At 42.8% G+C, this 26,175-nt stretch overlaps 1 protein-coding gene across 1 annotated transcript in view; it reads left to right on the top strand.

Annotated features, from left to right (window-relative positions):
• The window catches only part of LOC140119110 (amine oxidase [flavin-containing] B-like), a 53,933-nt gene that overhangs the window by 10,381 nt on the left and 17,377 nt on the right, over positions 1–26,175 (top strand). The window contains exons 5-9 of the mRNA XM_072137771.1: positions 637–728; positions 2,088–2,229; positions 16,983–17,132; positions 18,741–18,900; positions 24,335–24,431. Of these exons, the coding sequence (XP_071993872.1) occupies positions 637–728; positions 2,088–2,229; positions 16,983–17,132; positions 18,741–18,900; positions 24,335–24,431 (641 nt within the window). The remainder of the gene's footprint in view (positions 1–636; positions 729–2,087; positions 2,230–16,982; positions 17,133–18,740; positions 18,901–24,334; positions 24,432–26,175) is intronic.

Genomic DNA, 26,175 nt, shown 5'->3' with positions numbered 1-26,175 from the left:
CTAGAGAACGCTGTAATCACTGTGTTGTCCCTGACAGGCAGAAGTAATCAATCACTGCACCCCCAGTTGTTGTGTATGAGTCATCCAGCTCAGGTTGATTAGTCCTGTCTGGACTGTTCATTACGCTCCATGTTTTGTGTATGCACCAGTATGCACCCAGCTTTCCCAAGGTCCTGATGTTTATAATTGTTTTTTTAAGCAAAACCACTTGGATCAAGGACTAAACAAGATATGTTTCTACATCAGTGTAGCTACAGCATTCTCAAGGTATGTTTGGTTCACAATGAATAAAAATAAATGATAGATTTCCTTAAACAAATAATAAACTATGTGACCTTAGTGAATAGCTGACATGATAAGCTACTGTTCTTAGTTCTATATTTGGAGCATTAAAAAGGTAAAAAAATCATTTAGATATACCCTAGCACCACTCTTTGACAAATATAATGGCTAGTCATGAGGAACGGTAAGCACTTCTGTAAGATTAATATTTCGTTTTCCATGAAGCATTCATATGTGATATCAGAGTTGATAAAAAATAAAATCCTTTAATGAACAGACTGGGGAGGTTTTTTTTTTTGGTAGTGTTGTACTTTTACTTATGCAGGGTTAGATTTAGTGGAACATTGTTTTCAGATTCCTGCAGATGCGCCATGGAAAGCACCTCATGCTAAAGACTGGGACAAAATGTCAATGAAGGAGTTCATACACAAAGTTTGCTGGACAAGGTAAATCTTTTTTATCTGATTATCTTTTATGTTTGTGAATCATTACACTCTGCAACATAATGTAGCTAAATGACAAGTCAGCACCACTAGACGTCTACTTCAGTCCAGTGCAGAGGTCAGAAATATTGATGAAAAATCGCTAGCTGTCAAATCATTTTCAGTTTGGGAACAGTTAAAGCAATTGTACCAGTTTTCTGTCTGACTTTGCACTGAAAAGAACATGTGCTTGCACATGTGTTTCTAAAGTGTCTGCACCAGTTTTGTGTTGCGGCTGCACTGTGTCCGAAAAGACAGAAAGAATGTGCACCTATAGGGGAATGTTAGTGCTTAGTTGGATTGTGTGCCACATTTATTACTAAGGTGCGCCACTTTTAATTAATCTGGTGCACACTGTTTTGATAAATGTGGCCAGTATGCCAGTGGCACAGCTCTTCTTCCTTCTCCAATTAATTTGTAACAAAGCGGGCAGGGACGTGCCCATGTGCTCTGCCCACCGGCGCACACTATGATGTTAGCAGCGGCGACAGCACCCCACCATAGTGTGCGTCGGCTCTGTTATACTTGTAGAGGAGAAGGAAGATGAGTCACACGGAGCATCAGAAGGCAAGTATGTGAGTTTATTTTTTTATACCCAGAGGGGCTGCATGGCATTTCATTACTAGGGGGTCTGCTGCAGGGCATTTAATTACAGGAAGGCCCAAAAAAAACCCTTGAAATCAGCACTTTTATCCATACTGCATACAACATCTTCTGTTCCAGCCAAGGCAAGGCTAAAGATGTGGTAAAGCCTTGAATCGTTATACTAAATCTGAATGCATGTTCAGTAGTGAGGTGGGGGCTTAGCATGGGGAGGGGCTTTAACCTTCACCTAAATGGGTCACACAATAAGTTTGGGGGAAGTCAGCACAGACCAGCTGTATTAAAATTCATTTACAATACAGGCTGATCAACCCTGCTACAGCATGTTGTAGAGAAATGCACTTTATTATTTTCATCCATTATGTCATAATTTGGGTGTGGCACTTGCACACCAGAATTGAAATCTATGCCAGTCCTGGGTCATAGCCTATAGACTGTGCAAGTTTTTTGTGTTTGTATTGTGTACCACCACACCCACTGTTTTAAAGTGATCATGTGGTAGAAATTTCCACTTTTTTATGCCATGGATGCCAGAAAATGGTGTTCGACACGATTAATGGCCCCATTGATCATTTTCCAATAGTTCTCAATGGTGCAATATCTAATGTATTAGTTATACTTCCAAATACATGTAACTACAAAGACAGTTTGGTTGACATCAGTGAAAATTGCATTGTAATATCATATTAGATTGATTGAAATTTTTACATCTTTTAACAGTGCAGCAAGGCGGTTTGCAGAGTTATTTGTAAATTTGGTTGTTACTGCAGAGACACAACAGGTTTCTACGCTGTGGTTCCTCTGGTATGTGAGGATCTGTGGTGGAACTACAAGGATTTTCTCAACTGACAATGGTGGCCAGGTAAATGCATCACTTTATACCATATACATGATACTTTTTAACTTTCCGAAAATAAAAATCAAATATTTTCAATGATTATATATATAATCTATTCACATATACGTCTCTGCTTGTTATGTATGAATTTGCTGAGTACCTTTTATGTGGGATTCACATTTCTAAAACAGTGCATAGAAGCACTTGGACAAGAAATTATGCTTCTCTATGTTGCAATATTTCATATTGCAACATATTCTTCATATTTACCCAGTTATTGCCAAATAGAGTGAAGAAATCTTCATAAGCACATTAGTAATCTTCATAACTTGGAGAAAATCAGCTGAAAGGGATGTCAGATATAGTCCACAATGGGCAGATACTAGCAACATGGACACATACAGTCTATAGTACGTGCTGCAGACTTAAGACAAGCCCATAAATTAATGAAAGCCCCAAAATTAATACAGACACTGGACAAAACTCCTTAAAGGAAACCTATCATAAGGAATCTACCTATTAAGATAGATCTGATGGTAGGTACACCGAGTAATATCCCAAATCCTAAACTATTCTTCCCTAATCCTATAACACTTTCTAACCTAATCTATCTAATTATTATCTAACTAATATGAAAATTTTTCATAGAGGCTACTGGGGTATGGAGTAGCCTCTCTGGGAGCGGGAGCAAAGGCTACTCCATGCCCAAGTAGCCTATGCAACCCCACCCTACCTGGGTGTGGCGAAGTTGAATCTGGTGCACAACTGGCTTCCGGGGCACTGTGCATGCACCGTAGCTCGGCTTTAGTGCTGGTGCACACCCACACATTGGTTCTCCTGCACCAAATCTATCTTAATAGGTAGATTCCTGATGTTGGGTTTCGTTTAAATAAATACATTTGCATAAACTGAATGTGTCAAAATGTGCTGTTCATGACCACTGGGCGGCCAGATATAAAAGTATAAAGCTTCATGGCTAATTTGTGTTATAATAAGTTGTCATCTGCATAAGTAGGAAAGGAAAACACAAGAGGAAAGGTAATGAAGATCCTATTCCAAAGGTCAATCTCACCAACCCTTTTCAGGTCAGAAATGGAAGATTCACTGGTTTTCCCTTGTTTCCTTCATGTTTCCAATGTGAACCCCACTGGAAAGCTCGACCCACCTTCTTGTCCAAAATTGACCACAGACACTATACAGAGGAACGGATGGATCGTGCAGTATAAAGATTTTAAATATATCATACCCACAAACAATTGTTAAAATTGTGCATATCTTCATTAAAAAAAACGTCAAACACCTGGCCAGGAATACTGATTTGACAGAGAAGGTCAGCACTGTGAGATATAGCAAGGGATTCAATCCGTGTGGGTGCTAGCTGCTTTGATCCGACCCGAGATCCAATAGCCACAAAACCAAAAGAGAAGGCAGCCGCACTCCGTTGTCCTAATCCAAGAAGTGTTTATTCACATGTGGATACAAAGCTACGTTTCGGCTAGCTCAATGTAGCCATTTTCTCAATGTAGCCATTTGCTTGAAAATGGCTACATTGAGCTAGCCGAAACGTAGCTTTGTATCCACATGTGAATAAACACTTCTTGGATTAGGACAACGGAGTGCGGCTGCCTTCTCTTTTGGTTTTGTGGCCAGGAATACTTTTTTTATAGAATTTTTTTTATTTTATTTATTTCAACTACCGGTATTTTTTTTCTTAAAATAGTGCAAAAAGTAGATGGAGAAAGTGTAGCAGCAGAAGAGCCATGACTAGAGATGAGCGAACATGCTCGTCCGAGCTTGATGCTCGGTCGAGCATTAGGGTACTCGAAACTGCTCGTTGCTCGGACGAATACTTCGCCCGCTCGAGAAAATGGCAGCTCCCGCCGTTTTGCTTTTTGGCGGCCAGAAACAGAGCCAATCACAAGCCAGGAGACTCTGCACTCCACCCAGCATGACGTGGTACCCTTACACGTCGATAGCAGTGGTTGGCTGGCCAGATCAGGTGACCCTGGGATAGACTAGCCGCTGCCCGCGCTGCTCGGATCATTCTGTGTCTGGATGCCGCTAGGGAGAGAGCTGCTGCTGGTCAGGGAAAGCGTTAGGGTGTTCTATTAGCTTACTGTTAGGCAGGAGTGATTCTCAAAGAACCCAACAGCCCTTCTTAGGGCTACAATAACGTTCTACTTTTTTTATTTTAATTTGCATCTAGTACCATTTTGTGAGGAATTAGCAGGGGGACTTGCTACCGTTGTGTTTAGCTCTTAGTGGCACACATATCCATAGCAAAGACCGAAGTGGGAAAATTTAGTAGGGGTTGGATTTCAATTAGGCACTAACTCAGTGTCATCTCATCTGGCATAGTAGTGTGCTTTGATACTTGGCTAGAAAATAGCCATAGGAGAATACAAAGAGCTTACTTACGCATACAGTAGCGTTCTATATATTTGATTTCTGGTTGATCTGCTGGTGGCTGTACTTTCTGCAGTGCATGTACTAGCCAATTCTGAGCAATTTGTAGTGAGACTTGCGACCGCTGTGTTCTGCGCTTAGTGACGCACATATCCATAGCAAAGACCGAAGTGGGAAAATTTAGTAGGGGTTGGATTTCAATTAGGCACTAACTCAGTGTCATCTCATCTGGCATAGTAGTGTGTTTTGATACTTGGCTAGAAAATAGCCATAGGAGAATACAAAGAGCTTACTTACGCATACAGTAGCGTTCTATATATTTGATTTCTGGTTGATCTGCTGGTGGCTGTACTTTCTGCAGTGCATGTACTAGCCAATTCTGAGCAATTTGTAGTGAGACTTGCGACCGCTGTGTTCTGCGCTTAGTGACGCACATATCCATAGCAAAGACCGAAGTAGGAAAATTTAGTAGGGGTTGGATTTCAATTAGGCACTAACTCAGTGTCATCTCATCTGGCATAGTAGTGTGCTTTGATACTTGGCTAGAAAATAGCCATAGGAGAATACAAAGAGCTTACTTACGCATACAGTAGCGTTCTATATATTTGATTTCTGGTTGATCTGCTGGTGGCTGTACTTTCTGCAGTGCATGTACTAGCCAATTCTGAGCAATTTGTAGTGAGACTTGCGACCGCTGTGTTCTGCGCTTAGTGACGCACATATCCATAGCAAAGACCGAAGTGGGAAAATTTAGTAGGGGTTGGATTTCAATTAGGCACTAACTCAGTGTCATCTCATCTGGCATAGTAGTGTGTTTTGATACTTGGCTAGAAAATAGCCATAGGAGAATACAAAGAGCTTACTTACGCATACAGTAGCGTTCTATATATTTGATTTCTGGTTGATCTGCTGGTGGCTGTACTTTCTGCAGTGCATGTACTAGCCAATTCTGAGCAATTTGTAGTGAGACTTGCGACCGCTGTGTTCTGCGCTTAGTGACGCACATATCCATAGCAAAGACCGAAGTGGGAAAATTTAGTAGGGGTTGGATTTCAATTAGGCACTAACTCAGTGTCATCTCATCTGGCATAGTAGTGTGCTTTGATACTTGGCTAGAAAATAGCCATAGGAGAATACAAAGAGCTTACTTACGCATACAGTAGCGTTCTATATATTTGATTTCTGGTTGATCTGCTGGTGGCTGTACTTTCTGCAGTGCATGTACTAGCCAATTCTGAGCAATTTGTAGTGAGACTTGCGACCGCTGTGTTCTGCGCTTAGTGACGCACATATCCATAGCAAAGACCGAAGTGGGAAAATTTAGTAGGGGTTGGATTTCAATTAGGCACTAACTCAGTGTCATCTCATCTGGCATAGTAGTGTGCTTTGATACTTGGCTAGAAAATAGCCATAGGAGAATACAAAGAGCTTACTTACGCATACAGTAGCGTTCTATATATTTGATTTCTGGTTGATCTGCTGGTGGCTGTACTTTCTGCAGTGCATGTACTAGCCAATTCTGAGCAATTTGTAGTGAGACTTGCGACCGCTGTGTTCTGCGCTTAGTGACGCACATATCCATAGCAAAGACCGAAGTGGGAAAATTTAGTAGGGGTTGGATTTCAATTAGGCACTAACTCAGTGTCATCTCATCTGGCATAGTAGTGTGCTTTGATACTTGGCTAGAAAATAGCCATAGGAGAATACAAAGAGCTTACTTACGCATACAGTAGCGTTCTATATATTTGATTTCTGGTTGATCTGCTGGTGGCTGTACTTTCTGCAGTGCATGTACTAGCCAATTCTGAGCAATTTGTAGTGAGACTTGCGACCGCTGTGTTCTGCGCTTAGTGACGCACATATCCATAGCAAAGACCGAAGTGGGAAAATTTAGTAGGGGTTGGATTTCAATTAGGCACTAACTCAGTGTCATCTCATCTGGCATAGTAGTGTGCTTTGATACTTGGCTAGAAAATAGCCATAGGAGAATACAAAGAGCTTACTTACGCATACAGTAGCGTTCTATATATTTGATTTCTGGTTGATCTGCTGGTGGCTGTACTTTCTGCAGTGCATGTACTAGCCAATTCTGAGCAATTTGTAGTGAGACTTGCGACCGCTGTGTTCTGCGCTTAGTGACGCACATATCCATAGCAAAGACCGAAGTGGGAAAATTTAGTAGGGGTTGGATTTCAATTAGGCACTAACTCAGTGTCATCTCATCTGGCATAGTAGTGTGTTTTGATACTTGGCTAGAAAATAGCCATAGGAGAATACAAAGAGCTTACTTACGCATACAGTAGCGTTCTATATATTTGATTTCTGGTTGATCTGCTGGTGGCTGTACTTTCTGCAGTGCATGTACTAGCCAATTCTGAGCAATTTGTAGTGAGACTTGCGACCGCTGTGTTCTGCGCTTAGTGACGCACATATCCATAGCAAAGACCGAAGTAGGAAAATTTAGTAGGGGTTGGATTTCAATTAGGCACTAACTCAGTGTCATCTCATCTGGCATAGTAGTGTGCTTTGATACTTGGCTAGAAAATAGCCATAGGAGAATACAAAGAGCTTACTTACGCATACAGTAGCGTTCTATATATTTGATTTCTGGTTGATCTGCTGGTGGCTGTACTTTCTGCAGTGCATGTACTAGCCAATTCTGAGCAATTTGTAGTGAGACTTGCGACCGCTGTGTTCTGCGCTTAGTGACGCACATATCCATAGCAAAGACCGAAGTGGGAAAATTTAGTAGGGGTTGGATTTCAATTAGGCACTAACTCAGTGTCATCTCATCTGGCATAGTAGTGTGCTTTGATACTTGGCTAGAAAATAGCCATAGCAATAGGATAGCATTGTTTGGTTTTAAAAACTCAAAAAAAAACAAAAAACACAAAAAAAAAAAAAAACACAAAAAAAAGTAAAAAAAAAAATAAAGTTATAACTCTCATTTTAAAAATGTTTAACCCGAGGGCTAGGGGTAGAGGACGAGGGCGGGGACGTGGGCGTCCAACTACTGCAGGGGTCAGAGGCCATGGTCCTGGGCGGGGTGAGACACCACCTGCTGATGAGGGAGCAGGGGAACGCCGCAGAGCTACACTCCCTAGGTTCATGTCTGAAGTTACTGGGACTCGTGGTAGAGCACTGTTGAGGCCAGAACAGTGCGAACAGGTGATGTCGTGGATTGCTGACAATGCTTCGAGCAATTTGTCCACCACCAGTCAGTCTTCCACGCAGTCCACCCATGTCACCGAAATCGCCACTCCTCCAGCTCCTGCACCTCAGCCTCCTCCCCCCCAGTCTGCCCCCTCCCAGGAAAATTTGGCATTTGAACCGGCATACTCTGAGGAACTGTTTTCTGGACCCTTCCCACAGTCACAAACCACTTGTCCGGTTGCTGCTGAGCAATTTTCCGATGCCCAGGTTTTCCAACAGTCACAGTCTGTGGGTGATGATGACCTTCTTGACGTAGTGGAAGTGTGTAAAGAGGTGTCCGACGATGAGGAGACACGGTTGTCAGACAGTGGGGAAGTTGTTGTCAGGGCAGGAAGTCCGAGGGGGGAGCAGACTGAGGGATCGGAGGATGATGAGGTGACAGACCCAAGCTGGGTTGAGAGGCCGGGTGAACACAGTGCTTCTGAGACGGAGGAGAGTCCTCGACCAGAACAGGTTGGAAGAGGCAGTGGTGGGGCCAGACGGAGAGGCAGGGCCAGAGCTGGTGCATCAGCGCCAAATGTGTCAACTAGTGAAGCTCCCGTGGCGAGGGCTCCTGCGGCGAGGGCTAGATCTTCAGAAGTCTGGAGGTTCTTTAAGGAAACACCGGATGACCGACGGACTGTGGTGTGCAACATTTGCCAAACCAGGCTCAGCAGGGGTTCCACCACTACTAGCTTAACTACCACCAGTATGCGCAGGCATATGAATGCTAAACACCCCACTCAGTGGCAACAAGCCCGTTCACCTCCGGCCGTGCACACCACTGCTCCTTCCCCTGTGTCAGCTGCTAGTCAGCCCCCTGCCCAGGACCCTGCCACAAAAACCCCATCGTCGCCTCCACGATCCTCCACAGCATCCACCAGCGTTCAGCTCTCCATACCCCAGACGCTGGAGCGGAAACGCAAATATAGTGCAACCCACCCGCACGCCCAAGCCCTTAATGTGCACATCTCCAGATTGCTTAGCCTGGAGATGCTGCCCTATAGGCTAGTAGAGACCGAGGCCTTTCGCAACCTCATGGCGGCGGCCGCCCCTCGGTATTCGGTCCCCAGCCGCCACTACTTTTCCCGATGTGCCGTCCCAGCCCTGCACCAGCACGTGTCAGACAACATCATCCGTGCCCTGACCAACGCCGTTTCTGACAAGGTCCACCTGACCACGGACACGTGGACGAGTGCTGCCGGGCAGGGCCACTATATATCGCTGACGGCACATTGGGTTAACTTGGTGGAGGCTGGGACCGAGTCTGACACTGGGGCTGCTCATATACTGCCGACGCCGAGGATTGCGGGGCCTACCTCGGTCCAGGTGTTTCAGGCCTACTATGCCTCCTCCTCCTCCCACCCCTCCTCCACCTCCTCCTCCGAACTACCATCCGTGGGCACGGCGCCATCAGTCGGTAGCTCTAGGCACAGCAGCAGTGCCGTCGCTAAGCGACAGCAGGCGGTGCTCAAACTGCTGAGCCTAGGCGACAAAAGGCACACCGCCCAAGAGCTATTACAGGGCATCACGGCGCAGACTGATCTGTGGCTGGCACCGCTGAACCTCAAGCCGGGAATGGTTGTGTGTGACAACGGCCGTAACCTGGTGGCGGCTCTGCAACTCGGCAGACTGACACATGTGCCATGCCTGGCCCATGTGTTAAATCTGATAGTTCAGCGTTTCCTCAAGACATACCCCAATCTGTCTGATTTGCTCACGAAGGTGCGCCGCATCTGTGCGCATTTCAGGAAGTCCAGCCCAGATGCTGCCACTCTCAGGGCAGCGCAGCGCCGCCTCCAACTGCCCGCTCACCGACTGTTGTGCGACGTGCCCACGAGGTGGAATTCAACACTGACCATGTTATCCAGAGTTTACCAGCAGCGCAGAGCGATTGTAGACTGCCAGATGTCAACTTCCACCAGAACTGGTAGTCAGGTCAGTCAGCTTCCTCAAGTCTACAATGAGGAGTGGACGTGGATGTCTGATATCTGTCAGGTGCTGAGTAACTTTGAGGAGTCAACACAGATGGTCAGTGGCGATGCCGCCATCATCAGCCTCACCATCCCGCTGCTTGGCCTGTTGAAAAACTCTCTCTTCAGCATGAAGTCGGAAGCTTTGCGCTCGTCACAAGAGACAGGGGAAGAATATTCCCTTGTTGATAGCCAAAGCACTCTCAGGTCTGTTTCTCAGCGCATATCGGAGGAGGTGGAGGTGGAGGAGGATGAGGAGGAAGAGGAGGAGAATGTTGGTGAGACACAAGAGGGGACCATTGTTGAGTCCTTTACTGTTCAGCGTGTATGGGCAGAAGAAGAGGAGTTGGAGGAGTTGGAGGAGGAGGAAATGGACAGTCAGGCCAGTGAGGGGAGTGAATTCTTACGCGTTGGTACTCTGGCGCATATGGCAGATTTCATGCTAGGCTGCCTATCCCGTGACCCTCGCGTTCAAAGAATTTATTCCAGCACCGATTACTGGGTGTTCACTCTCCTGGACCCACGGTACAAGCAAAATCTTTCCACTCTCATCCCTGCAGAGGAAAGGAGTGTGAGAATGCATGAATACCAGCAGGCCCTGGTGCACAAGCTGAAACAGTATTTCCCTTCTGACAGCGCTAGCGGCAGAGTGCGTAGTTCTGCGGGACAAGTAGCGAGGGAGAGTAGGCGAGCAGGCAGCTTGTCCAGCACTGGCAAGGGTACGCTTTACAAGGCTTTTGCCAGCTTTATGTCACCCCAGCAAGACACTGTCACCTGTCCCCAGTCTCGGCAGAGTAGGGCTGATCTTTACAGAAAGATGGTGAGGGAGTACGTAGCTGACCATACCATCGTCCTAAATGATCACACAGCTCCCTACAACTACTGGGTTTCAAAGCTGGACATGTGGCACGAACTGGCGCTGTACGCCTTGGAGGTTCTTGCCTGCCCTGCCGCTAGCGTCTTGTCCGAGCGGGTTTTCAGTGCAGCTGGTGGCATCATCACCGATAAGCGTACACGCCTGTCGACTGACAGCGCTGACAGGCTGACGCTTATTAAAATGAATAAAGGCTGGATTTCTCAGAATTTCCAATCTCCACCAGGTGAAGGAAGCTCAACCTGAATAATTGATCCACTCCTCCTCCTCCTCATTTTCCTCCTTCTCCTCCTCTTTGTACAGTAAAGCAGAGGAAAATGGCTATTTTTTGACAGGGCCCACTGGCTCTTGCTATAGTACTTCATGCATTTAATTTTTCTGGAGGGCCACCTACCCGGTCCTCTGTTTGAAACAATTTTTGTGAGTGCCACATACAGGCACTCAATCTATTCCATTTTACTGCAGGGCCACCTACCTGCTCCTCTGGTTTGAAACATTTTTGGGACTGCCACATACAGGCACTCAATCTATTCCATTTTACTGGAGGGCCACCTACCTGCTCCTCTGGTTTGAAAAATTTTTGGGACTGCCACATACAGGCACTCAATCTATTCCATTTTACTGCAGGGCCACCTACCTGCTCCTCTGGTTTGAAACATTTTTGGGACTTCCACATACAGGCACTCAATCTATTCCATTTTACTGGAGGGCCACCTACCTGCTCCTCTGGTTTGAAAAATGTTTGGGACTGCCACATACAGGCACTATCCAAATTAAATTGTCTCCATAGCAGCCTCCACACGTTGTCTCCATTGCTACCTCCAAAAGTCGTCCATATAGCTGCCTCCATACATCGTCCCTTTATCAAACGAGGTGTGTCAGGCAGAAATTTGGGTTGTTTTCATGGATTCCACATCAAAGTTGTTAACTTTGTCGCCACCCTGCTGTGTTATCCACAAAATATACTGGCAAACTTTTACCATTTAGGGATATTATTTCAGCGCTTCTTGCGCATCTGTTTACTTTCCCCTCACCCGGCATATCCTAAACTTATAAGAACGCTACTACACTTGATCTTATACAAAAGGTTCTTAGAAGTGCTGTTTGGGGAGTAGCCTAGAGACAGGGGCTTGAATTGGCGAAAGCTCGCCTGGCAGCGGAGCGCCAGCTCCATGCGCATCATGCGCTTCTTGCGCATCTGTTTACATTCCCCTCACCCGGCATATCCTAAACTTATAAGAACGCTACTACACTTGATCTTATACAAAAGGTTCTTAGAAGTGCTGTTTGGGGAGTAGCCTAGAGACAGGGGCTTGAATTGGCGAAAGCTCGCCTGGCAGCGGAGCGCCAGCTCCATGCGCATCATGCGCTTCTTGCGCATCTGTTTACATTCCCCTCACCCGGCATATCCTAAACTTATAAGAACGCTACTACACTTGATCTTATACAAAAGGTTCTTAGAAGTGCTGTTTGGGGAGTAGCCTAGAGACAGGGGCTTGAATTGGCGAAAGCTCGCCTGGCAGCGGAGCGCCAGCTCCATGCGCATCATGCGCTTCTTGCGCATCTGTTTACATTCCCCTCACCCGCCATATCCCAAACTTATAAGAACGCTACTACACTTAACTTGGTGCAGGCTGGGACCGAGTCTGACCCTGGGGCTGGTCATATACTGCCGACGCAGAGAATTGCGGGGCCTACCTCGGTCCAGGTCTCAAAGGCCTACTATACCTCCTCCCACCCCTCCTCCACCTCCTCCTCCTCCGAATTACCATCCGTGGGCATGGCGCCATCAGTCGGTAGCTCTAGGCACAGCAGCAGTGCCGTCGCTAAGCGACAGCAGGCGGTGCTGAAACTGCTGAGCCTAGGCGATAAAAGGCACACCGCCCAAGAGCTATTACAGGGCATTCCACATCAAAGTTGTTAACTTTGTCGCCACCCTGCTGTGTAATCCACAAAATATACTTGCAAACTTTTACCATTTAGGGATATTATTTCAGCGCTTCTTGCGCATCTGTTTACATTCCCCTCACCCGCCATATCCTAAACTTATAAGAACGCTACTACACTTGATCTTATACAAAAGGTTCTTAGAAGTGCTGTTTGGGGAGTAGCCTAGAGACAGGGGCTTGGATTGGCAAAAGCTCGCCTGGCTGCAGAGCGCCAGCTCCATCCCAAGATCCAACTAACATAGTTGCAGCACCTTTAATCTACTACTAGTTCACTGCCTCCATAATAATAATAATAATAATCTTTATTTATATAGCGTCATCATATTCTGTAGCGCTTTACAAATCATAGGAAACAAATACAAATGTAATGTAACAGAGCACAACATTTGTATGGAACAACAGGAGTGAGGTCCCTGCTCGCCAGAGCTTACGGTTTATGAAGATGATGGGGTAACACGAGGTAAAAGAATATTTAATGGTCAAGCCATTCTTCTTAGGGAATAGAAAAAAATATAATAAATGGAATTGCTGTCGCTTGAACCACTCAGCCGTCATCTTATATACCAGGTCCAGGGTGAATGGGACTGCAGAGAAGTCTGGTGCCTGTTGGTTGCTGGATAACAGATGGGAGGACGACACAGGACGGGTTAGTAGAAGAGTTAAAACTTCATGCAGTTAATGAGTGTTATAGGCTTGCCTAAAGAAATGGGTTTTAAGAGCACGTTTGAAACTTTGGAGGTTAGGTATTAGTCTGATAGTCCAGGGCAGAGCATTCCATAGAATTGGTGCAGCTCTAGAGAAGTCTTGGAGACGCGAGTGGGAGGTCCGCACTAGGGTAGAGGTTAATCTAAGATCACTGGCGGATCTAAGAGCACGGGTTGGGCGATAGACTGAGATAAGAGAGGAGAGGTAGGGGGGTGCAGCATTATACAGAGCTTTATGGATGAGGGTTATTATTATTTTAAACTGTATTCGAAAGGAGACTGGCAGCCAGTGCAGCGACTGGCATGAACTGTAAGCATACATGGTCCCCTTATCAAACGAGCTGTGTCAGGCAGAATTTTGGGTTGTTTTCATGGCTTCCATGTTAACTTTGTCGCCACCCTGCTGTGTAATCCACAAAATATACTGGCAAACTTTTATCATGTACCGATATTATTTGAGCGCTTCTTGCTCACCTCCTTTGGTTCCTCTCTGACACCCATTGGTTTGAAGCCTGAGTCCAATTAGGGTATGTCGCCATGCCACTCTCTAGCCTGCTGCCGCTGCCTCTGCCTCTGCATGCCGTCCCCTATAGTGTCAGGGTCAATTATTGGATGTTTTACATGCTATCTAGCTTCATTCTGTCACTCTGTCATGGCCATGCTGTTGCCCATAATTTCGGCATAATGGTGCGATTAAGCAGCCTCAGAGGCATCCATGCATGCTGCCCCTGCTGTTTCCTGTCCATTTCCGTGGTGTTTCCATCCTTTTCTGAGGTTCCCAGGTGTTTGGCCAAGCTTCCCTGTGCAGAGCCTTGGTCCCCTTGAAAAATGCTCGAGTCTCCCATTGACTTCAATGGGGTTCGTTATTCGAGACGAGCACTCGAGCATCGGGAAAAGTTCGTCTCGAATAACGAGTACCCGAGCATTTTAGTGTTCGCTCATCTCTAGCCATGACCCATCTGTGCACAAAAATAAAAAGTTGCTGCTTTTACTTGTGGGGTGATTTAGAAGATAGTAGCCTCTCCTTAGTTTTAATGAATTACTTTCAACAAGAAACACATACACTGTATAAGATTTTAATTGCAAAGTTCATGAGCAAAGCTGTTCTATATTAGACTACAGTTGGGATCAATGATGGTCAAGGCACACACTTTAATGAGTTGTATCAAGAACTTAAAGAATCAACTGCATGTCAATAGAATTATAGGTGCTCATTGGAACATGGCTTTAAGGATAATTTGTAAAGAGGTTAGCATTGATTTTTTTTTTTTTTTTTGCAGCTCTGTGAACGAACATTGCAATAATATTTACTGTGTAATGTGGCTGTATCTTTAAGTTCTTGCAAAGAGGTGTTTTATTGGTAACCTTTGTGCTGAGATCAATGAAAATTTAATCCGCTCATAAAAGTTTATGATGGAATTCCATATTCTGTTTCTAATGTTTTACATTACACCAACAGTTCATAACTATTTAAAAGAACACATTTGTTCTTTAACTGATTTTTATACTATATTCCACAATCTCTAAAATAGTTCACCCTGTTGTCAAAAATAGGGACATCAATAGACCTGCCTTATGAAATGATAGGAGATGTAAAAAACAGAAATTCTTTTTTTACACCATAAGTATTTTATTTGAACTGCTAATGCATATACATACATGCTGTTATGCAGGATTAGCGAACAAAAAAGGAAAGTCAACCTTGAGACTAAAACCACTTTTCACCTATCCCTGCCTATTTGCCTAGCAAACCCTATGCAGTAGGTGTCAACACTTTCGGGTACATTTACTTACCCGGTCCTGTGGAGTTCACAAAAATGCATTGTCCGACCATCATGCACTATGCCACGATTCATTAAGATTGTGCGCCCAATATTCTGCATATGTCACTTCCCCGCTCAGGTCCTACAAAGTTCACCTTCCTGGTGCATGTAAGTGCTTGATCTTGCAACACAATTTGAAAGTTAAATCCCGTGCTCAGTCCGAATCAGTCAAATCATCTGACGTCCCGCCCCCCCCCCCCCCGATTTCTGCGAAAGGCACCATGAAAGCCGTCGCAGCCGCACCACAATCCGATCGCGTACGACACAATCCACAGTTAACTACCTGTCCCAGTGGCAGAAATTCTTTAAAACGTCAGAAAAATTAACGCAAGTTCATCAGCGGACCCATAGTAACCCTTGTCTTCCTGTGTCAAGGTGCAAACAAGGAGACAAAGATAGGGCAATACAAACATTAAAGAGAAGTTGAAAAGATACAGGTCACATATAAAAGAACAAATGTAGTACAAAATGAGTAGGTAAATGGATAGGCAGAAAACAGGCAAAAGGTCAAAAAACAATTTAAGCTACAGCAGTAAAAATTAACTCCTGCCTGCACAAAACCTGTTAGCCAGCAAGATCATATATAAGATGTTTGAGCCCCTGATGTTTTGATCAGTTCTATAATATCCAGACTGGACAGAAATGTGAATGGGGAGCGATTCTGTCCATCAAAGCTGATTAATTATTGTCCAACCAGAGCAGGAGACATTTTTCACACTTGTGTTCTACATGTGTTTCTGACCGGCAGGACTTGCATTGAACACAACAATAGGTTGTGTCAGACAAGCATTTTTTTAATGCACACACAAGCCCATATTTATCAAAAACTGTATAAACTGCACTACATGCAGTTTGTCTGTGGAGTGTGCAGGGAGTGCCAGATTCATGAATTGTGGCACACATTCTTCATGGATCTTGTGCCCTCTGCACTGCTCCAACAGAGTGCACCAATGCTAACATATAGGGGGAGATTTATCATGAAGTTTCTGAAGTAAAACTGCTCTAGTTGCCTGTGGAAACCAATCAGGACTAAGCTTTAATTTTATAAACAGCTGTGGGAAAAAGAAAGCTGAGCTCTCATTGGTTGCCAAAGGCAACTAGAACAGTTCTGCTCTATGAGACTTATAATAAATCTCCCCCATAGCGTGCAACACAATACTATTGGGCACTGCATGATAAATGTGGTGAACGGTCCGACTGTGCACCAAAATGCCTCTTTATGTGCAGAATTTTATCGAGTACAGTGCAGCCGTGACACAAATGTGTGGTGGCAACACATTTGTATCTCGGACACATTCAAAATACATGTGGAAGTTGTTTGCACATAAAAGAACATGAAAATTTTGACAGAAAACTGGCACAGGGGCTTTTGTAAATCTGGGACACAAACTTTTTTTTAGCAGCATGCTCTACATTTGCAAGTCACATGTGTGCAAAAAGCCCTATTCAAGTCTACAGTGATGCACAGGGTACAAATACCGGAAAAATTAATTACATCTGCATCTTTAAGACACCAATGTAATTGGTGCAGTACTGCCGATCAGAAGACGGAGAAGATGAAGAAGAGGAGGAGATGGCAGCAACGGGAAATGCTGGGGCTGTAGGCGAGTTTTGGTTTTATTATTTTCTATGAGGGGCCTATATATAATATCTATGGGGGGTCCTGTCTGTATATCATACATAGGGGGATTCAGAATTTTACCTGCATTATTTAGATTTCAGAATGAATCCAGTATTATTAAATATTTACTTTTTTGATTTAATATTCAATGATTCCTCCAGCCTACAAAATGAAAATGTTGTATCTAATGTATTTGTAAAATCTGGCTTAAATTTATCCTTATCTATGCTTTCAGGAGAGAAAGTTTGTAGGAGGATCTGGGCAGATAAGTGAAAAGATAATGGCACGTCTCCAGGATCGAGTAAAATTAGAGAGACCAGTAATCAGACTTGATCAGTCTGGTGAAGTTGTCATTGTGGAGACATTAAATCGTGAAGTATATCAGGTAAATGCAAAATGGAAATCTATTCATAAAATGGTGATCACAAATGTAATGAGGTTTCTTACTGCTAAATATGGATGGCCTATACAACAAAAACTTTTAAAAAGTTCTCAAAACAAGCAAGTACTTTTAAGGGGTTTTCCCATGAAAGAAAGAAATAAAGATCATTTTAACCCCCTTATATTTACAATTTTACTGATGTTTTAGCTCCTATCACTCAGTGGTGGTCATTGTAAAATTCCAGAGTGTGGACGGGGACTCTCTAAGCAGACGCATTATGATCCCTGTGTGCTATGAAACCCTGTGTGCTGACAATGTGCTTAGATCATCAGGATACAGGTTTATCTACACTTTAATTTAGCTGCTGATCATTCACTAGATCAGAGATGGGAGATGATGAGATCCATGAGATGGATATAAAATACAATGACACACTCCAACTCTGCTACATCTCAGCTATAACACACACAGTCAGCTCTGCTGTACCTACTTCCCCTTCTATAAAGATGTTATCTTATTTGTAGTTTGTAGAGTAAGTCTGCATGCTGCTTACCGGCAGGAAGTTTCTGTGAGTGGCGGTGCCTGAGCTGGTCTTGTAATGCAGGGGGGAGGGGCAAAGAGCACACTGCATCTTGCAGACAGGAGAAGCATCTGCCATGCCTGATGAAAGATAGTGGTTAATCAGAATCCTGGTGCATTGCTGGCTGGAGGGGAGCTCTGCAAATCCGCAGGCACTCCTAGTGGCACAACCAGGGCCACAGCACCTGTGTGGGCCATGCCGAGACATCTGTGGGTGTTGTGCATGTGCAGGGGGATGCCTCTTCAACAGTTACTTAGGGTGTGGATAGCCTTAGCCCCAGGAGTCTCTGCAGCTAATTAGCAAATAGATGGAGTGTTTGGGGTTGTGGGATTAACACCGGGACATAATGAAATATCAATAGAGATTAGGCTGATTTGGGAAATCTACCTCTGGATCTATTGGGGTGGGTGGCTAGATAATCTTTGGTGCTTGGGAAGCTCCAGGGCTGGGCTCTGCTATAAAATGTTTCTGGAGAAGAAAAAAAGAAACAGAATTTTTTTGTAAGAAAGTCTATATATGTGTACATGTGCCCTGGAGCTGGAGAGGGTTCAACAAAGAGCCACACAAGTTATAAGGGGTATGGAGGGTCTCCATAGAGAAGAGATTAAAACAACTAGATTTTAGAGATGACTACATGGGGGCAATATATGAATGGTCCATACAAAAAATAGGGTGGAAAGTTGTTCCAGATTAAATAAAATCAAATGATGAGGGGCACCGTCTCCATCTGGAGAAAACAAGGTTTAATCACCAGAGGTAAAAATTTGGGGCTTTTATACTGTGAGAATTGTCAATCTGTGGAACAGCCTGCCTCAGGCGCTGGTCACAGCAGGGACAGCAGAGAGCTTTAACAAGGGTCCAGATTACTTTTTACACCTAAATAACATTGATGGTTATGTTACATAAAATTGTTTCCCCTAAATCCCTTCCTCATCCAAATCCCTCCAAATTCCTTGGTTGAACTTGATGGGCATGTGTATTTTTTTAACCATATAAACTATGATACTATGATACATTTTTTATCCTTTCAGAGCAAATTTGTTATCAGTGCAATACCTCCGATATTGACCACAAAGATCCACTTTAATCCAGAGCTGCCATCAGTAAGAAACCAGCTAATACACCGTCTTCCAATGGGATCTGTGATTAAGTGCATGGTGTATTATAAGGAAGCGTTTTGGAGGAAAATGGGTAAGCAATGATTGTTACACTATATTTATTTCCTGCTGCCACTACAACTTAAGCATATGTCACAACACTGTACATAATTTGTGATCACTAGAGGGCTATCTAACAACTCAATTAATCGAAAGAAACAACAAATCTATTTAGTTTATTTATTTATTTAACATTAGTTAACAATAACAATTATGATGTAACTGTCCGCAAAAATGGAGCTCATTCTATGTATCAACTTATGGGTTGATGCTAAATAAACAAATTGATTCTCATGTCAAATGTGATTCTGTAAATAAACCTGATTCAAGGGAATTTCCTCGAAATTATTGCTGTCAAATATAATAGCTGCAGCTTGGATTCTGAGAAGAGCCATCCACAGTGACTTTGTCATAATAGCCTTTGCACTATAGTCTATAGACTGCATAAACAGTACATCTATTCTGCTGATGGCACATATCAAGTTAAAGATGTCTAAAGAAATATTTTGAGGTGTATTCCTGTGTGTGATTTATAGATGGATAATATGTGATCTTGTGTAATATTTTATCTTATCATTTTAAAACTCAGTCACAGTTTTTATTGTTGGTACAGCCAGCAAAAGTGACAGCACTGGGGGAGATTTATTAATCTGTCTCCACCAGAATACTGAAGTTATTTGCACCTGAAATTTCATGTGCCACATTTATTGAGGGCCTTTTTGTCAGTTCTCCAATCTGTCCGAATAGGGGGGTTGTTCTCTGTAAAAGAGACGTGGTCACAACAGAAAATAAATGTGCTCCAGAAGATTCAATTTTGTGGTGCAGTAAACTAGAGCAACTACTTGGAGGTGTAATGTACGACTCTCCAGCCTTATACTGCACCAGATAAATCATCCAGCATCAGACACAGGGATTAATCTGAGCAGCAGAGAACTGTCTAGTTGTTCTCTGCTCACATTTATACATCTATCACATTGTATGAGTGGCTAAAAGAAGTGGTCTTATCTGCAGATGTATCTCTTTTTACCATATTTTTCGGCGTATAAGACGACCCCCAACTTTTCCAGTTAAAATATAGAGTTTGGGATATACTCGCTGTATAAAACTACCCCTCTTCCAACAACACACATATGGTCAAAATAAAAATAAAACCATTGCATTTGATGGTAATTTTAATTAATTAAAACCTTCTGTAAAAAAAATCTTCATTTCACCATCTTCTGGCATTATTAACTTTTTCATACTTCAGTGTACGAAACCGTGTGACACGTTGCCTAATGGGAATCAAAGGGTTTTACGGTGGGTGTTTGCTGCAGGGGGAAACTTGTTGAATCTTGTTTCAATAAGGTGCCCCCTCATCAATCGGCATATAAGAGGACTATCAAACTTCGAAAACATTTTCAGGAGTTAAAAAGTCGCTGGTAAATATGGTAGGTCTGATGTTGCATGTGATGAAATGCAAGGTTTTTCTAAAAGCAAAATAGAATTTTAATTGGAAAATGCTGAAATAGCTGCTTTTGGAGGTAGTGACTTTAAAAAACGGTTATTCTTTTAATCAGGTAATTACAATACAATACAACTTAATTGATCCCCTGAGGGGGAAATAATTTTGTACATAGTGTTCCGGGGTTTGTTACACAGTTAACCCCTTATCACCGACACTAGTTTTCAGCTCAATGACCAGACTCGATTTTTCAAATCTGACATGTCTCACGATAATTGGTTATAACTTCGGAACGCTTTAACATATCCTGGTGATTTTGAGAATGTTTTCTCGTGACACATTGTACTTCATGTTAGTTATAAAATTTAAGTGATAAGTTTTGCGTTTCGTTCTGAAAAAAAGTGAAAATTTGGCAAAAGTTTGTAAAAATTCTTCATTTTCCAAGTTTGAAATGTTCTGGTTTCCAGACAGGAAGTAAAACTACCCAAAAAGTTTGATAATTAACATTTACAGAATATCTGCTTTATGTTGAGATGATATTTTATGCTTCCGGTCATTTTTCTATGATGTTATGAGGTGCAGAACTTTAGGTGCGATTTTTCTTATTTTCATGAAAATTGCCATAACTCACATTTTGAGGGACAACTCGGCTTCCAAGTGACTTTGTAAGGCCTAAATAATAGTAAAACCTCATAAATTACCCCACTATAGAAACTTCACCCCTCAACGTATGTAAAACAACTTCTATTAAGTCCATTAACCCTTTAAGTGTTTCACATGAGTTAAAAAATATGGACCTGCGATTTAGAAACTATGGAATTTTTTTGGAAATACATTCATTTAGGCCAAAACTGACATTTTCAGAATAAATTAAATGATGAAACGCACTGCAACGCTTGATGCCCAATTCCTCCCGAGTGTACTGATACCCCATATTTGGTGGTGACTGCTGTAAAGGCGCACGGCCGAGCATAGAATGAATGGAGGCGCCGTCCACAGCAGATTTGTATTGTCACATTGTACGACCTATACATTTTTATTTTTTTTGGTAATGCGAACATATGAGGGCTTATTATGTACGGGATGAGATACAATGTATAAATAATTTATTTTGGGAGTCTAAAGCTTATTCATGAGATTTTATTAACTATTTCAAGGGGGACACAAACAAAATCATCAATTTTTATTTTGGATTGTGAGCATTTCTCCCCCCCCCCCGCTCACCGTAACGTAAAAATAATATTTTATCTTTATTCTCTGGTTCACTACGATTGCGGTGATACCTCATTTATGTAGTTTTTCTTATTTTGCTCAATTTTCCTGAGCAAAACCAATATTGGAGAAAATCGCATTGTTTTTACTATTGACAACTTTTCAGGTCCATAACTTCTGTATTTTTCTGTTGTCAGATCTTTTTTGCGAAAACAGTTGTTCTTTTCAGTCGTATCATATTAGGTACCGTAACTTTTTTTGATCACTTTTTAGAACATTTTTTGTGATGGTGTTTGATGAAAAATTGTATATTATGGGAAGTTTTTCGAGTTTTTTTTTTACGTAGTTCACCGAGCGGGTTCAATATTGATTTAGATATATTGTACAGATTAATACGGACGCGGTGATACCTCACTTATATAGTTTTTCTTATTTTGCTCAATTTTCCTGAGCAAAACCAATATTGGAGAAAATCGCATTGTTTTTACTATTGACAACTTTTCAGGGCCATAACTTCTGTATTTTTCTGTTGTCAGATCTGGTTGAGGGCTTATTTTTTGCGAAAACAGTTGTTCTTTTCAGTCGTATCATATTAGGTACCGTAACTTTTTTTGATCACTTTTTAGAACATTTTTTGTGATGGTGTTTGATGAAAAATTGTATATTATGGGAAGTTTTTCGAGTTTTTTTTTTACGTAGTTCACCGAGCGGGTTCAATATTGATTTAGATTTATTGTACAGATTAATACGGACGAGGTGATACCAAATATGTACGTGTTTTGTGTTTTATATACTTTATTTGCATTTTATGTGTTACTGGGGAGATTATGGGACTTTTATTTTATTTATTTATTTAATTATATTATAAAAAGATTAAATTTTTTTTTTTTTACTTTTTTACATTTTTTACTTTTTGGCTTGAATAAGCGATCATCCGATCGCTTATTCAAGCCTTTACACTGCAATACACTTGTATTGCAGTGTATAGTGTAAGTAACTGAGCATGCTGCGCATGCTCAGTTACTTACAGCCGGGTCCTGCCAGGAAGGCAGGACCCGGTGAGAAGAGGAGCCGACAGCCCCGGGTCACTCGTCGGAACCCGGGGCAGCGGCAGGAGGGATCGGATCCCCCGGTAAGCACACCGGGGGGGTCCGATCCACGGGGGACACACTTGCACGCCGCGGTCATGCTTGACCGTGGCGTGTAAGGGGTTAAACACCCGGGATCGGAGTTTTTCCGATCCCGGGTGTTAGTGCCGGGTCTGGGCTGTGATATCACAGCCCGACACTGGCACCAGCGAGACCCGGTGTCCCGAAAACTTCTTCTGATGCGCCGCCGTAGAAAGGCGTCGCATCAGAAGAAGTACCCTTAATGACCGCCGTAAAAACCCGATAGGGCGGTCATTAAGGGGTTAAAGACACTTATAACGATACAAATACATAAATACTTTAAGAGATGCGTTCTTACATGTTGCTAGTTCCTTGGTTGCATACAAACATAGTTACAGGACACTGTTATATGGCAGAATATAGGATACATGACACATTACATATGGGGAAGCAATTTCCATACAAATATATATCAGTCACAATAACAAATAGACATTTGATTAATTCACTCGTTCATCGTTCATTTCAGTTAAAAAAAATAAAGAACAATACTGTGTGGGGAATTCATCATTACAATTTGTCTTTGGCTTGGTTTTCTATGTTCAATTCCATCAAGTGAGTATATGGGGGGGATTTAACAATGTTTCTCAGGTTCCGCCAGTTTCTAGGTGGAAAACACTTGTCTTTGGCTATGCCACGGTGATGATGAATTTTGCTGCAGTATAAGACTATCAGTTCCTACTTTAGACCCATTAGTTGGTCTAAACTGTGCGCCAGAATTTTGGGAGCACAAACCATTTCCTGCAGGCCACGCCCCTCAATTGGACAATCAGCGCAATAAAAGTGTCGGGAACTCCCGTTTTTTTGCTTCATAATTGTTGCGGATCATTTATAATGAGTTGGCGCCAGAAAGAATAGTTGTTTCCGACTATCGCGACTCGTCCAACTCTTTTGGCCCAAGTAGGCGGGGCCTATATTTTCCACATCATCATCCACTTTTATGTGGAGTTTGTTGGCATTTTTAGGAGCTAATTTTGGCAAAAAAAGACCAGGAACAAGATGGTCTGAAATCAAAATTTAACAAAAAAAATGTGCAGTCCATGTAAGATTTTGGCGCACATCTCACTTAAGTCAGCATGTTTCTGGCACCTGACTAATTAGTTCTGCCTACGTATTAATTACTTACAGCCGTGCGCTACTTTAATACATCAGTCTATGCTTTCCTCAGTCTGATGTCAGATGCCGACTGTCGAGGTTGTGACAGAATTAATAAATCCCTAGTTGGTGCAAAAACCACCAGAATTGTGGCACAAGTGCGTTTATAAATCAACCCCCATGTATGTTGAAAATTTGAGCCAAGTCGCAAATCATGAATGTAGTTCAGTATTGTGAAAACTAGTCTAGGTAAATAATGAATTTGGCGCAAGCAGGTCTACTTTAAAGTAACTTTGCACTGTGTTCATTTGGTGCAAAACAACATTTGTTCCACAACTGCGCCAAAACAACGCCAAACATAGACAAGAAAAAGACAATGAATAACAAATTGTTATTCAACAAATTGAATAACAGACATCTGTGACATGTAATAGTTATTTTTGGCTTTGAAGAGTTTTAAAATGTGTGGTAAAAACTAATTCTTTAAGAAAATTGTGACATTATATCGAGTGAGTATAAAATACGTACAATTTTCTCTTTCTACTAAGGTCTCTGTGGATGTATGATGATTGAAGATGAAGATACACCAATAGGATTCACACTGGATGACACTAAGCCTGATGGTTCTGCCCCTGCTCTTATAGGGTATGTATTATTGAGTAGTAAGAAGAATTTTAATATCTTATCAAAATATGGATTGCAGTAAAATAATACATATAACTAAATTACAGTATAGTCACATCTACCTATGTGAAATATACAAATTTATATATATCATGGGTGCTCCTGCAACCCATGTTCTGGGTCGCAGGCGCACCCATATGCCTCCCTGTGCCCCCTCACGCCATCAGAAGTTCCACTTACCCAGCCGCGCTCCAGCCACGATCTCCTTGATCCAGCACGCGTGCCGGCTGTTTGAAATTTAAAGGACCAGTGCACCGCTACTTGGCGCTTGCCACCTCACAATCTGTAAATGGCCAGCCTCTTCCTGTGACCCCTGACGGATCCCTATGCCTTGTGACTGTTTGCTCAATTCCCGTTGTGACCCAGGTTCCATTCTTGACTCCACTCCTCCGCTGCCTGCCTTGACCTTTTGCCTTGCTACTGACTTTGATCCTTTGCTGCCTGTCCTGACTTCCAGCCTGTCCATGATACTGTTTCACGATTCTGCAGTTTGCTGCGTCAGTGTGTATATTCTTGTACTTAGCAGTAAATTAAAGGAGTTTTCCTGTTTCATTTACCTTGCTCATTCTCCCAGTTCCTCCTTTGTGGCCCCTGGTTTAGTGTGAGAACTTTCTGCAGGGCTGTGGAAAATCAGTGGCCTCAGAAGCTATAATCCCCAGGGATTTATGGCTGTAATCAGTGTTAGCAATGATCACAGCTATTTAAATGGACAGTTAAATCAGTAGCAGTAGGCTTCTTAACATTCACCATTGAGGCCCTTGAACTGCAAAGGAAGTGTGACAGATGCCATACATATTTGAAACATATTGTGGTAAAAGTGTATCCAATTTTACAACTTAAAGGACATCTACTATCAAAATCAAAATCTTATATTTGTTATCCATTGCCAACTACCTTCTAAAATCAACTTTTAAAATTATGCTAATGCCCCTGAAGGGTTCCAGGGGGGTCACCAGAGCCACTCCATGCTGCAGCTACACAGGCTGTTACATTGTCTTCCCCTCCCCCTCTGCTTCCTCAGCACTTACTCTCTGCCTGATGTAATCTCTCTGCAGCACAGGAAGTTTCAGCACACAGTGGTAGAGGGCAGTGCTCCCTGCTCACTGTAACTGCTTGCGAGTCTGCAGCATGGAGGGGTTATTAGGAGGCATTGGATACCAAATAGAAGGATATTATCTCTGTGCCTGGATATAGGAGTAAGTGTCCCTGGTGTAACATGCCTTTCATGGAAGATTTACTTTAATAAAAAGGGTTTAATGGAAAAAAATACAAAACAGTGTTTTCACATGGCCAGGCATTGAGGTCCCCCTGTTTACACCACCTCCACACCAAGTGGGTAGGGATGTAGAGTGGGCCGTGCCGAGCCACAGATGCCCCACACCAGCCCATTAGCTATAGAAAATTTTGTATATCTGCACTGGACTTCTGGGTTTGTTCTCACCTATTAACGAACCTTAAGAGCTCAGTACTGTGCGCCATAGACTGCTATGTGACTTCCGGATCGATATACAGTGCGGCTAATCAGACCATATTTGCCAACAGGTGCATTAAACCCATTTGCCATGAGTGAAAAGTTACTTTTATTTGAAAATCTTTAAAACCAATCAACAATCAAAAAGTAATTAGTGTGTATACAAATATGTGTTTAAAAGTAGGTGAGTTATGTCTGTATCATGAGTAGCTCTAAGTAAACAGAGAGTGATTG

Source organism: Engystomops pustulosus, chromosome 2 (genome assembly GCF_040894005.1).
Source record: "Engystomops pustulosus chromosome 2, aEngPut4.maternal, whole genome shotgun sequence".
In the NCBI taxonomy this organism is placed as follows: domain Eukaryota; kingdom Metazoa; phylum Chordata; class Amphibia; order Anura; family Leptodactylidae; genus Engystomops; species Engystomops pustulosus.
The sequence above is the reverse complement of the archived record's forward strand: the minus strand, read 5'-3'. Positions and strand labels throughout refer to the sequence as shown.